Source organism: Oryza sativa, chromosome 12, assembly GCF_034140825.1.
Source record: "Oryza sativa Japonica Group chromosome 12, ASM3414082v1".
NCBI lineage: Eukaryota > Viridiplantae > Streptophyta > Magnoliopsida > Poales > Poaceae > Oryza > Oryza sativa.
The window spans coordinates 1,121,039-1,134,783 of NC_089046.1; the positions used below are offsets into that span (position 1 = coordinate 1,121,039).

The 13,745-nt window shown below is 42.1% G+C and overlaps 2 protein-coding genes across 3 annotated transcripts; one reads left to right on the forward strand and one right to left on the reverse strand.

The window, feature by feature from the left end:
* The first annotated feature begins 1,063 nt into the window (after nt 1-1,063).
* Nucleotides 1,064-13,637, forward strand: LOC4351367 (probable apyrase 3). Of its 2 annotated transcripts, NM_001423308.1 has the most exons (9): nt 1,064-1,364; nt 10,526-10,774; nt 11,041-11,169; nt 11,412-11,468; nt 11,601-11,899; nt 12,178-12,269; nt 12,414-12,628; nt 12,840-13,023; nt 13,180-13,637. In NM_001423308.1, exons 1-9 carry the CDS (start codon nt 1,293-1,295, stop codon nt 13,314-13,316), a joined length of 1,434 nt encoding a protein of 477 aa, NP_001410237.1. In that variant the 5' UTR covers nt 1,064-1,292; the 3' UTR covers nt 13,317-13,637. The 2 variants fall into 2 exon arrangements, with proteins under 2 accessions (NP_001410237.1, NP_001410236.1); NM_001423307.1 differs by lacking the exon at nt 1,064-1,364 and having other exon boundaries at nt 10,500-10,774.
* LOC107277964 (zinc finger CCCH domain-containing protein 22-like) lies at nt 1,163-4,536 on the reverse strand. The gene is made up of 9 exons (XM_066306379.1): nt 3,998-4,536; nt 3,769-3,933; nt 3,465-3,650; nt 3,254-3,345; nt 2,925-3,173; nt 2,667-2,820; nt 2,040-2,227; nt 1,835-1,909; nt 1,163-1,704 (listed from the first exon to the last, which is right to left on the reverse strand). The coding sequence occupies exons 1-8, from the start codon at nt 4,534-4,536 to the stop codon at nt 1,887-1,889; spliced, it is 1,596 nt and encodes a 531-aa protein (XP_066162476.1). The 3' UTR covers nt 1,163-1,704; nt 1,835-1,886.
* Nucleotides 13,638-13,745: the final 108 nt, after the last annotated feature.

The window sequence follows — 13,745 nt, forward strand, 5'->3', positions numbered from 1 at the left end:
CTTGCATAAATTAATTTCGCAGCTGTGCCTGTGCTTACTTGCAGCTAATCTGCCTCGCATCAGCGCACACGAGTAGTAACCTCTTGTTCGGTGTAGTGTGTAATTTTATTAGGCATTATTACTGTGCACATGGGAATTTAGCATTTCGCTGGAGCATTCATGTATATGACTTTTTATGTAATGTTCTTGGTCCATAAATCCAATTTGTTGAGATGTACTAGTAATTGAGTGGAGCTTTGATCGATTGAAAGGTTGGAAATCTCAACTAGATGGTTGGATTGACGACATCATATTCATGTGGGGAAAGCAACGAACTGAACTGAACATCCACTTCGAAGTGCACTATATCACTGCTCCCTGTAAAGAACTGAAGTTTATTCATTCTAGATTTCTAAATAAATATCTGAAGGTTGTGATGGAATTTACACCTATTGTCTTATTCAGGTTTTGATGGAATGGAACTAAACAGGATGCAGACAGAGTAAGTCAAGCCACCAAAGTTGACTGATTGCTACACTCTGAAACTAATCAGATCTCCTCCACAAGAAAACCACTAGTACCAAACTACCAGTGAAGGTATCTAGTACCAAATTGTTCAAACTGAAACCCTCACTCACAACATTGCTCTGCAGTCCCAACCATGGATCACCAAGAACTAGAAGATGGAGCTGAGAAGGTGAAGCTGTTAGGCATATGGTCAAGCCCTTAAGGTGTCAAAGTGATGTGGGCACTAAGGATCAAAGGCGTGGAGTATGACTACATCGAGGAGGATCTGAGGAACAAGAGCAACTTGCTTCTGGAGTGCAACCCCGTGCATAAGAAGGTCCCCGTGCTGATCTATCAAGGCAAGCCGATTGCTGAATCAGACGTCATACTGGAGTTCATCGATGATGTCTGGAAGGATTTGAGATACCGTATCTTGCCTGAAGATCCCTATGAATGTGCCATGGCACGTTTCTGGTCCAAATTTGGGCTGGACAAGGTCAGCAATTTTTTTTGTTTATTTTCTCAAGTCTAAACTTTTAAGTAATCATTTATCCACAATTGCAGCTGTCACCTCCAATTTGGAAGTGGTTCACCACACAAGGCAAGGAGCAGGAGGATGCATACGAAGCTGCCATGGAGCAGCTGCTGGTTCTGGAAAAGGTGCTCGATGAGAAGAAATTCTTTGGTGGAGAGAGGATCGGGTTCGTCGACTTGTCTCTGGGCTCCCTGTCGTATGTGATTCCGATATATGAGGACATCACCGGTGTCAGGCTGATCACCAGCGACAAGTTCCCTTGGCTGTCTGCATGGATGGAGGGTTTTCTGGGCTTGCCACTCGTGAAGGAACATCTGCTGCCTCTGGACAAGCTACGGCCCAGGTATCAAGCAATTCGCGAAGCATTTTTATCTAAATAGAAGCAGTTGGTTAGTAGCAGATGCTGATATACTGCTCTCTTCAATGTTTGTATATGTAGCAGTTCCACTTCACACTGCTAGACTGCTAGTATTTGTTACTACTACATGAGCTACGATATATTTTTATTATATTGACTCATACTTTAAAAGAGCATACAAGTTGATACTTTGTCTTGACACTGAGCTAAAAGACTGGTACTATAGTAATACCATATACCCAAGAACTAGAGCTAAAACAAGCTAAATTTATTTCCTTTCTTTGTCGGCATTCCTCTCGTTATGTATGATCTGTTAATGCTTTCCCTGTACACAACACAAAGAAACCAATAACACGATCATCAAGACTTGACAGGAGGCAGATTATATATAGTACATAATATTGACTAGTTGATTCCTGTTTCACTCCAAAAAGGTTGGAATTACTGATACTTACTCAGCAAAGATGAAGCCCCCTCTCCTTTACTATGTGTAGTCTCATAGACCAACTACTCCTCAGCAAGGGGAGAATCTGAAGACATACAACAAAATAGTCTATCTTATATAACTGCAGTAATTGCAAATGCAACATGGAATTACATGCTAACATGGAATTGCAAATGTACAGTGATTTAGGGAAGAGATTTGGTTTGGGATTTTACCTTGGCGCTTGAAGGAAGCATGAGTTGTAGGGGGCAGCTCAAGGGTGCATGTTGGGGGGAATAGAGATGAGGCCACCTTATGAGGGCTACTACTGCTGCTGATGTTACTAGTGTGAGCTGTTGCTGCAACATTGGAAGCCTTGGTGGGAGATGAGAAGGGGCTATGAGGCAAATTGTACTCCATTCCACTACAAAACAAACATCAACAAACATGTCAATACCAGAAAAACAAACATCAACAAACATATCAATACCAGAAAGTCCTTCGGCAACTAGCATGACTTGCACAAAAACTACTTAATAATAGGCATTTATTGTGCTAATTAGTTTCTTAACTGCTTTATCCTATCCTCGCCTTTGCATTTCTTTTCCCATTGGTTCCTTCTAATCAAGAAAAACATTTGATCAACATTATTAATTGTCTACTCCTTATCTTCTTTTGTATTTGCTTCTAAAGCAAGAATTGTTTAAGTCAGAGAGAATTATATAACATACATGTGAAAAAAAAGGAAAAATATAGCAAATAAAAGAGGTAACAAGTTTAATGGTATATTCTGTCCTTTTTCCAAAATAAATATCCTACGTTTTAGTGTCCATCTAGCAAACCTTTTTCTATCATCATCTTACCTTTCCAGGAATCCACAAGCATCATTAGGTGTTGCTGCCTTGGGACCATATTCTCTCTTCCCCTCTTCCGTAGAGATGACCGTGCGCTTGGCTGCTGTGGAGATTGCAGTAGAGGCAATTTCCCTCATAGCAAACTCATTCTTCAGCTTATTGTCTATAAATAAAACAAGAAGTCACAACCTTAGTACAACATAATTAATAAACTTTCCGAAAAAACATAATTAATAGACAAGACATTACAACGACCAAGAACTAGACCTCGAAATGTGACATCCTCCAAATGAGTGGGATTGTCATTCTCATTAATATTATATTTGTTATCAACTTGTCCTAGAAGCACATGTGAACCCATGGGAGAGCTGAGATGATGGCCCCAATCCTGAAGATTGAGAAGCGGAAGCCTCATTAAGCAACAGCGTTGCAGCTCGGTCGCATGTTGTTGTTCATCTTGCTTCATCCTAAAAGATGCCTCATGACTAGCAATGTCCCTATACAAAATTCTCGGCCCTAACACAATGTAACACTCCTTGTAAATTGTTAAAAAAAAGAGATCAAAACACAAGCACCACATAGATATCACTGTTCACCTATTTGGTGTCGTCGCAGGTCAAAGGGCCCCCTAGAATAAAGCAATCTATTGTGATTCATGTAGCTAGAAGAGTCACTTTGCTGAAACTTTCTGCAATTTTAATAAAATCAATAGACTTTATGCAATTTTTAAGAAAATCAATAGAAGTACTCACAAAAGGTAATATATGTGCAAAAATACGAAGTGGAATTAGGCAATGATTAACATGCCTGAACTTGTTGGGGACCTTGTCCTTCTCCTTGTATGGCTTGACAAGAACACGTGCATCACAGATGTAATGTGGGTTGCCCTTGGCAAGAATTAGCTTCACTGTCTTTTGGTAGGCGAAGGTGACGAAACCAAACATGCACTTCTCCTGGTATGGGATACGCACATCTTGCACCATCCCATACATGCTGGTTGTCCCCACATGACACAAACAAGCCAAAACAGATTGCATTCATTAAATTATGAAATGCTCCAATATTGAAACAAGACACATCAATAGGGGCACTATGGTGGAACATGTGATACCTAAAGTAGTTGCAGACGTCCTCTTTGCTAAAAATGGAATCAGGCGGGAAGGTCAAGTAGATCTGTCGTGCACTGCAGTTGTTGGTTAGGTCACTTTGGTCTATCTGAGGTGGTCGAGAAGAGTACTCTTGCATGTCGTCGCTACCAAGATGGGTGGTCACTCCGCTGGTACAATAGAGATTAGTGTGTGGATCTAAGAAATGTGATATTATAGGGTTGAAGATGGAACCTTTGGGAGTATAGACATGGCTTCCACCCAAGGGTGTCGACGGTGCTTGACAAAAAGCTCCGATGGTGATTGCCACCGATGGGTAACCTCCAATCATACTCCTTAGAGGAGAACTCTTCACCTCCATCACACCCCACCTTGTCAACGGAGAAAGATGCTTCCTCACCTATATCGGACGGGAAGCCCCAGGAGGCCATAGGAGGGGAAGGCTTGTTTGTGAGGTCGGTGCGCACCTTGGCAATGATAGATTGGAGGAGGTTGTCAGGGCCACATGCGAGACGAATCATGTCCATCTCATTGTTATCCTTGGTGAGGAGCATGCCAATGATGTTTGGAGCAAGATTGGGCTCAAGCGCTTGCAACCGGGCAAAAACCACCTTGGTGGCCTCATAGGCGCCCATGGAGATTGATAGTAGCCACTCCCCCCTATCTCGTTGTGTCTTCTTTGATGGTTTCTTTTCTTGGAGAGGGAAAGGGAGATCTGAAAAGGGGACAAAGGGAATGGAAAAAACCAGTGGAGTGGAGCGGAGTGGGAGCATAGTTGTAAAAGGCTCACAAATAGTGTAGTGGATTAAATAGCATGGTTCGCTTGGCTTTGGGAAGAGGGAAAGTGGGCGGTTTCCCCTTTTTTTTGGCTCCCTCTTCAATGCTTGACCCAAGTTTTAGTTTTATTGCTCTATGCGTTACTTTCATGTGGGATTTGACTTTTGTTATTTCCCTATATTTTTAGACTTTTCTACACAAAGTTAGTGGACTATTCAACATGAATTGGGAGTTTAGTTGTGTGTAAAAAAACAATGCGTTAGTATTGTTTAGTGATTTATTGATTACACCTAAGGTTTCCACATAGAGCAGTGCATTCTACTCGTTAAAGTAATAGTGTCTTCCATCATTATTTATGAGTCTGGATTTTGAATTAAGAATGGACATTTATAGGTGTGATGCTTGGAATTGAATAATTAAAATAATATATTTGCTCATTAATTACATAACAACAAAAGTATGACACATATAGTTTGATTTAAGTAATTGCTTAGTTGTCCATGCACAACCAAGAAAAGAGTGGCATAACATAATCAACCAAGAAGACAGTTGGCACACATTTTGTTTCCCTGCAATTTGAACTAAAATCGAAACAACGCATATGCATTGAACGTACGTGTTTCCAAATTTGAACCCTTAAGAAAAGAATACAACCCAATGGCACATATGACATCTAAATTCGAGCCTTGATTACTTTGGTTTATGAACGTTTGATTGCTTGCTTCACATAACTAGAGTATGATGGTGTGTATGCATCTAGTAACGTGCTTACTATTTTGTGATGTGAGTATGTGTCTACTCCCTAAATACTTATCTGCATAGAGTCCCATAATGAACCTAAGAATACACAACTCGTAAGTGTTTTTCGTTCTAAATTGAACCTAAACTTCATTAAGGATCAACATTCAATAAAGATGCTTCCACACGAGCAGGTTGCACTGATCACTCATAAGTCCAACACAATATGGAAGTCATGCATACAAAACTTGAAATTTAAAAAGTTTGTTGTGCTGGCTTTGTGTATGTTCAATTGTTCGCTTGAAATGGCTAGCCATCTAGGAGCCATTTTTCTTCCATTCTTTCTTTAAGCCATTTTCTTTCATGGGCACCATGGTTACGAGAGTATATATATGCTTAAGCTTGCTGCCATTATGTACAGTGATAAAGAGACCACTTCAATCACTAAACGATAGATGATGAGGCCACTAAAGGCTTGTCTCTAGTACTCCACTTGTTTTTAGTTCCAAACCAAGAAATATATATATATGCATGATTGCGTACCTCAGTTATTATTAGTATCGACCAAGTCACGCGTGTAGTGTGTCACTAGACTTTCAAAAGCTTGGCAAAAAAAAAAACAAAATATGTCATCAATCATATTCAGGTGAGAACAAGGTAGATGAACCGTATCGTAGATATAGTATCTGCCAAATTAAGTTGTGTTGACTACTACCTACACCTATTGCATAGAGATGGTAAGCATGGTGTGTTGCATGCTGCCCGAAGTTTCTTGGAGCGGCCACCAAAGGTAAAATGGATGGACGTGCATGGATGAGATCTTCAACCATTACCACCCTCTCTCCTAAGCTATGCATGCTCTCACCTCTCGCTTTTTGTTCCAGTTGATTTTGAAAATTATGGTACAAAGAGAGTTTGTTTAGACATGCTTGTGCATCTTGAGTAATAGACTGAAATTGACGCAAAGTAATGTTTATATCTGTGATCAGTAGCCTCTACCTCATAATTTTGAACATAGCAAGAACAAGTGTTGAACTATTTTGTTTTAACATTGTAGGAAACCTGACTGATCATTGCAAGCGAACAACAAGGTTAAGATGAAAAGATCCAATGGTCCATCTGACTTATCTAATGTTATGCAAGCATATGTTATAATGAACTGATCCTTGTTAGGTTTAGACAACGTAGAAAGTAAACAAACAATGAAATTCAAAGTAACAATCTAGAGTCGATGTAGTTGTTGGCTTCTAAATGAATAGATCTTGTCATCAAGGAAAAAACACATGAACACATTAAGGAAAAGGTACGAATTACCCCTCCCCCCCCCCGAACTATCGTGGTCGATCGAATTACCCCCCTGAACTATAAAACCAGACATCCTTCACCCCCAATTATGCAAACCGAACAAATAACCCCCCTGAGCACTGTTTTAAGCGGTTTTTAACTTGAGCTTGCACACGTGGCACCAACGTGGCAATCCGGTCAGCAAAGAAAATAAAAAAACTCTCTAGACCCACCTGCCATCCCTCTCCCTCAACCAAATCCCTCCCCAATCCCCCTGCTCTCTCTCTCTCTCTCTCTCTCGCTTGAGCGGCCGACAGCAAAGGTAGAGCTTGCTTGGGCAGCTGGCGGTGGAGATGGGAGAGAACTCGGGCGGCCGGCGGTGGAAGCGGAGGAGGAAAGAGCTCGGGCGGCCGACTGGCGGCGGCGTCTGCGGTTGGCGGAGGAGTACACCGAGAATGATGCTGGAGGCGGTGGAGTCGCTGGGAGGGCGCTGCTCCACTGTTGTCGATGATGGGAGGGCGTCTTCATACCTCGAGGAGAGAAGGATGAGAGAGCAGGGGAGAGGAGCTTGGGTGGCTGGCGGTAGAGGCGGAGGCGGAGCGAGCCGCTTCCCTCAAATCCGGTCGCTGATGCCTTCTTCTCCCCTTTGGCCTTTCGCGAGAAGCTCAGACGGAGGCGGACGGAGCTCGCTTGGGTAGCCGGCGGCGGAGGTCCTCACACCTCTTCTTCTTCAATCTCCCTCTCGCTCCTCTTCTTACTCGCGCCTCGCGTTGCTCGGCTCGGCAAGGCGGGGACAGTAGGGGCGGCGGAGCTTAGGTCATGGAGCTCGCCGTTGACCTCGCCGCCTCCATAGCGAGCTCGAAGCCACCCTGTTCCTAGCCTCACCCCAGCCGCCGCTCTCATCCCGATACCCGCCTCCACCACCGGTCGTCGCCCCTTTTCCAACCGCCGAAGAGAGGGGGTTGAACCGAGAGGAAAGAGAGGGACACGAGCCCCACCGCCCGCCCCCATCCCACCTCCTACCGCCTCCACCCCCATCCCGAGTCCCACCTCTAGCTGCCTCCGCCCGCCTCTGCCACTAGCCGCCACCCTCATCCCGAGCTCTGCCTCCGCCACCGACCGCCGCCCCGATCCCGAGTGCCGCCTCTTTGCCTCCGCCACTGGCCACCGCCCCCATCCTGAGCCCCACCTCTCCCGCTTCCTCCGTCCGGCCGCCGCCCATCCGAGCTGAATAGAGTGGGAAACAGACGGGGAGAGGAGAGATTGAGGGAGAGAAGAAATAGATGACAGGTGGGCCCTACAATTTTTTTTGTTATTATTTTTGCGGACTGGATTGACACGTTGATGCCACATGTGCAAACTCCTGGTCAAAACAACTTAAAACAGTGTTAGGGGGTAAATTCGTCCGGTATGAATAATTGAGGGTGTAAAATATCTGGTATTTGAGTTTATGGCGGTAATTCGTTCGACCACGATAGTTCAGGGGGGGTAATTCGTACTTTTTCCTTTTCTTAATTCTTCATATCCATCCAATTTGATGAAAGAGTGAAAACCTTTGCAGAATAATATAGTCATCACTATATGTCTACGTCTATTGCATTGGAGTGCCGGTGTCCTGCCTATGGCTTCCTTTTAGTTGGAGTGGTCAAAAGACCTAATATTCTTGGAGCACTCATAAAAGCTAAAATGGATGAACATGCATCATAGACAAACTCATGCTGATATAACATGCATTTATGTTTGTCTCCTCATATATATGATCCTGTATGCTAGAAAGATTTTGCCATTAATAATTAGATGGGTCATATTATCATGATTGAAGATCTTAATAAGAATTTATATTAAATAAAACATGCCATTGAAAATACCATGGATGTTTTTAGTTATAGTTTTCACAGAAATTGGAAATTTAAAATTAATAATACGAAGTTGAATGTGTTCTGGACCCTCAATTTTATATCGTATTCATTTAGTTCCAAACTTGAAAATTAATAATTACTCCCTCCGTTCCACAATGTAAGTCATTCTAGCATTTCCCACATTCATATAGATGTTAATGAATTTAGACATATATATATATATATATATATATATATATATATATATATATATATATATATATAGATTCATTAACATCTATATGAATGTGGGAAATGCTAGAATGACTTACATTGTGAAATGGAGGGAGTAGCACATTGTAACTGATATGGACTGTTTTGTTAGGTACAAGTCGTAACAATTCAAGAAATACTAATGTGGATAGACTCTTCTTTTAATCTATGTTGCTATAATTTGGAAAATAATCAACATATTTGACAAACAATTAAAATTTGAATATAGATAGCACTAACAACAACTAGTTATTTCTAACCCTTTATGATTGATATTTGATCCAAGCGAACATGTAAAAGATTTGAGCGCCAATACATGCGTTCAAGTATAATGGAATATATTTGAAAGGAAGAGAGTTAGGATAGTTAACTTTTTGTTGGTTTGTCTGATCAATTAGAGAACAAGGGGCAACCATTACTAAGATAAAGTGAACTTCTGGAGAGGAAGCAAGATTTTTCGCTGGGCCAGCGGAAGCCGACGAAATTGTATTAAAATGAGAGAAAAGATTATCAGTTACAACAATAACGGTTCTTGACGGAGAAGGCTAACGCTCCCCTAGGGAGCAGAGAGTCGGGCCATCGCCAAGCCCAGAGCGGAGACTGAGCTAAGTACCACAGGGAAGAAGACCCACAACATAGCTATACACATGCCACTGCCAAGTCTAATACCACAGGAGGACTATACAGACTCGATCCTAGCACCTAAACCAGCATCTCTCCAAGTCCACCACTCCTCTGTCATGGCTTCTGCCACCTCGGTTGCTGTCTTGGAAGTTGGAAACGCCTTCGAAGACCCTCCCATTTCTTTCTTTCCAAATCAGCCAATAGAAGAGGAAGAGTCTAGCGTCAAACACCTTCTTCCCTTGTTTGTTATGAAGCTCGTGTTCATGCAGCCACCAGGAAACCATACCGGGGGATATTTGGTGTTTGCGGCTGAAGGCGGAGGCGGAGTCGCAGTTGCGCCCAAACCTGTTTGGAGAAAGGGCAATTGACAAACAGGTGGTTCCCGGTTTCTGGCCCAGACGAACAGAGAGGGCAGGAAGGCCACCTGCGTTTGTCCAAATTGTCGGAGGTCAAGCAGCTGCCCCGAGCCGTCAGGTACATGAACATTTTACAGCGAGGAGTGACCTTAGCCCCCCAGACTAACTCCACCCATACCACCTTTGTTTTCCCCATGAAAAACATGGAGTAAGCTGAGGAGGAGTAGTAGTTTCCGTCGGCCGAAAGCTTCCACACAAAGCTGTCCCTGGAATCCGGCTGTAGCTGAATTGCCTCAAGCCGATCCCACAAGTGCAGCGCCTGCATCGAAAGGGCCCCCTTGATGTCATGGACGGACGGACCCAACCGTGTGAGAGGAAGCTAAGATGTTAGGGGTCTAATCTGACGGTGACGGAAATGGAATCCTATATTTTACAATTAACTGATTTTCTTTCTTTTACAATCAACTGATTTTCTTTCTTTTACAATCAACTGATTTTCTTTCCAAGAAAATATTTATGATTTAAACTTGTTATGTAAGGAGAGTTGGAGACAGATAGAATCATCGTGTTTCACGCTGGGCACCAAGAATCAGTTCTTCTGATCAATCAAAATCAATAAAGCTAGCGCACTAGGATTACACACGTGAATCCACAGTGAAACCTTTGCAACACGGCCCCGTCTAAAAGCTGTTTATTACAGTAAATACAATTAATACGGATTGAGTATTGTACTGTGCTAATGGGTGGACACTGTGATTAGGGACTGAATTATGCAGAGTAAACTCTACGTTAGTAATCCATTAATTCCCCTCTCCCTTTAAAACCTGCCCCTTGCATTCTGTTGATGAGCACCTGCGCCTCACCTTGTCTAGTTAGCAATGGCGGCTGATCACCTTGTCGTGGCCATGCTTCTCCTGCTGGCTTTGTCGCCGCCGGCCGTTGCTGACGACACGGCGGTGCTCGGCCGGAAAGGCGGCGTCGTGGAAGGGCAGGCGGCGGGGCCGGGGAGGTACGCCGTGATATTGGACGCCGGCAGCACCGGCACACGGGTGCACGTCTTCAGGTTCGACAACAAGCTGGACCTCCTCAAGGTCGGCGACAACATCGAGCTCTTCGCTAAGGTAACCACATTAATCTAATCTACTACCTCCGTTTCAGGTTATAAGACTTTTTAGCATTGTCCATATTCATATATATGCTAATGAATCTAGACACACATATAAGTCTAGATTCATTAACATATATATGAATGCGGGCAATGCTAGAAAGTTTTATAATATGAAACGGAGGAAGTACTTATTAATATATGATGATTCGTTAGTACCTACTTAATTGAGCTATTTTAATCCTACTACTGACTGACTAATTAATTTGTGTGTTGTTGTAGGTGGATCCTGGGCTGAGCTCCTACGCTGGACGTCCTCAGGATGCCGCAAACTCCATATTGCCTCTGCTTGACAAGGCCAACACCGTTGTTCCTGCCAGACTTATGAACAAAACTCCCCTTAAACTTGGGGTACGTACACAACTAAATTGATTTGCTCTTTATCTAATTATTAAACGAAACCTGCATCGGGAACTTAATTTAAAATTACTAATACGTACGGATGTTTCCGTATGATGGTTTATCTGACGAAATAGTTTCTTAAAACTACTGACAAAATGTTAACGATGATATGTTTCCTCTGAAACAAAATGGCCTGACTTCTTGTACTCTCTAAATTTTGTTCTTTGTTAATTCAATCAAACATGTACTAGGCAACTGCCGGACTCAGACTTATTGGAGATGAAAAGGCGAACCAGATTCTTGAAGCGGTACGTGCAATTCCACAATGATATACATCATATCATACAAAATTTTTAACTCAAAACCATTTCTTGCTTTGATTCTTAATAACTTTTTGTTCTTAATAATCCCTTTAATTAGTACTCTGGGTCTTAATACAGGTTAGGGATGTAGTCCACACCAAGAGCAAATATCAGTATAACCCGAACTGGATCAACGTTCTTGAGGGATCCCAGGAAGGGTCATACATATGGGTTGCTCTGAATTATCTCCTGGATAAATTGGGAGGAGACTACTCTAAAACCGTAGGGGTGGTTGATCTTGGAGGTGGATCCGTACAAATGGCATACGCCATCTCATCAAACACCGCTGCTACCGCTCCAAAGGTGCCCGAAGGAAAAGATCCCTATGTTGTGAAGGAGTATCTCAAGGGAAAAGATTATAACATTTATGTGCACAGGTCAATTAATAAGTTCACGCTCTTGTTAAGTATAATTTGATCTTTGTTTAATTTTATATCTGGATCCACTGCAAGCTGGTGAATAATATACTACTTAGAAAGTGCAACATTAATTCATTTGTTGCACACACTGTACTAGTGAATACTGAATAAACTGAACTATTGAAGCCTGTAGGCTTTAGCCTGTTAATATCTGAACTTACTGTAGAAAATATGAAAAATAATGCATATATAGTCTTTTGAACCGTAGTTTACTAAGATCAATCAACAATTTGCAGCTATTTGCACTATGGCGGTTTTGCTTCTCGCGCGCACATCCTAGAGAGAAAGGATGGACCATTTAGCAACTGCATGCTGCGCGGATTCAGTGGTACCTAGATACTAGCTTATTACTTGTTCTGTTTACTATACGCATCGACCCTTTAATCCTTTAAGATTCATATAATCAATTAACGTTTAGTGCTTAATGAACCAAGTGAGATTTAATTTGTTTTGTTGATTTGGCAAAAACAAGGTAACTTCACCTACAACGGCAAGCAGTACGACGCAACGGCCGCACCACAAGGTGCAGACTACCACAAGTGCAGAGAAGAAGTAGTGAAGTTACTGAAGGTGAATGCGCCCTGCGAAACCAAGAACTGCAGCTTCAATGGCGTCTGGAACGGTGGTGGCGGAGCAGGGCAGGATGACCTCTACGTTGCGTCCGCCTTCTACTACATAGCCTCCCATGTACGTCGTGATTACTTAATTAATTAGCCAACTAAATTATTTAACTTCTCAGGCATGCTTCAGACTGGCTACTAGCTAACTAGTTATGTAAATATATACCCCTAAATATGTGCATTTAATTGTTTGTGTAATTATGTTACATATACAAATTAATACTTTTACCTGATAATTTTATCTCCAATGCATACATTTTGATCGGACCGGGATAAAGGTTGGGTTCATCAACAGCGATGCACCCAGTGCGAAGTCAACCCCTGCAACGTTTAAGGCTGTTGCAGAAAAGGTTTGTAAACTGAGTGTCAAAGAAGCAAAAGTAGAATACCCCAACGTTCGTGATCATGCCTACTTATGCATGGATCTTATCTACGAATACTCCTTGCTCGTTGACGGCTTCGGTACGTACACTAGCTTCTAATAATGGAGATACAATATATATCCATGGATAAGAAATTAACTCTAAAGAAAAAGAACTCATATATAGGTGTGTAAATTGTTGAACAATTTATCTAACATGCAGTTTACTAATTAATATATATATAATTGGATGTCAGGTCTACATCCAAGTAAGGAGATAACGCTGGTAGACAAGGTGAAGCATGGGGAGTACTACATTGACGCGGCTTGGCCATTGGGTACAGCTATTGAAGCTGTGTCACCCAAAAAACGGCTTCGAGAAATATACAAATGATCTTGAGATCGATGTACTAGCTACTTTGGAAGTTAGGATATCGATTGTTGTATGATCGATGTCTGTGTGCTGGTTATTACAGTATAACTGAGTATCATGATATATAAGTAGTATGTTAATAATGGGTCGAGCTATCAATAGATCGAGGCGGCCATGCTCTTTGTCCTAGACTCCAAGTTGTGTATGTTTGAATATATAGCAGCTTTCTATATATAATTACGTACTATCACAGAAATCATCGGTTGTGTTTGTGTGTCATGAGCACGCATGTCTTGTATGTAAAAGACTGAACATCTGGTGCACATTTGAGTATTTGACCTGACACAATCGTAGCATAATCATTTTTTTCTAAGAGTTCAGATAGTGTAGAAAGTAGAATAAAAGAAGCATATATTACTACAAGCTAAATGTATTGCGCGTTCAGAGTTA

Bases quoted from the DNA above. Each gene is read 5' to 3' on its own strand.
- LOC4351367 (NM_001423308.1), top strand. From the start codon at position 1,293: ATGGATGGAGGGTTTTCTGGGCTTGCCACTCGTGAAGGAACATCTGCT. The intron at 11,900-12,177 runs GTCAATTAATAA...AACAATTTGCAG, and splicing joins TATAACATTTATGTGCACAG to CTATTTGCACTATGGCGGTT. The intron at 12,270-12,413 runs GTACCTAGATAC...GGCAAAAACAAG, and splicing joins CATGCTGCGCGGATTCAGTG to GTAACTTCACCTACAACGGC.
- LOC107277964 (XM_066306379.1), bottom strand. From the start codon at position 4,536: ATGCTCCCACTCCGCTCCACTCCACTGGTTTTTTCCATTCCCTTTGTC. The intron at 3,934-3,997 runs GTTCCATCTTCA...CTATTGTACCAG, and splicing joins CCATGTCTATACTCCCAAAG to CGGAGTGACCACCCATCTTG. The intron at 3,651-3,768 runs GTATCACATGTT...GGGGACAACCAG, and splicing joins GACGTCTGCAACTACTTTAG to CATGTATGGGATGGTGCAAG.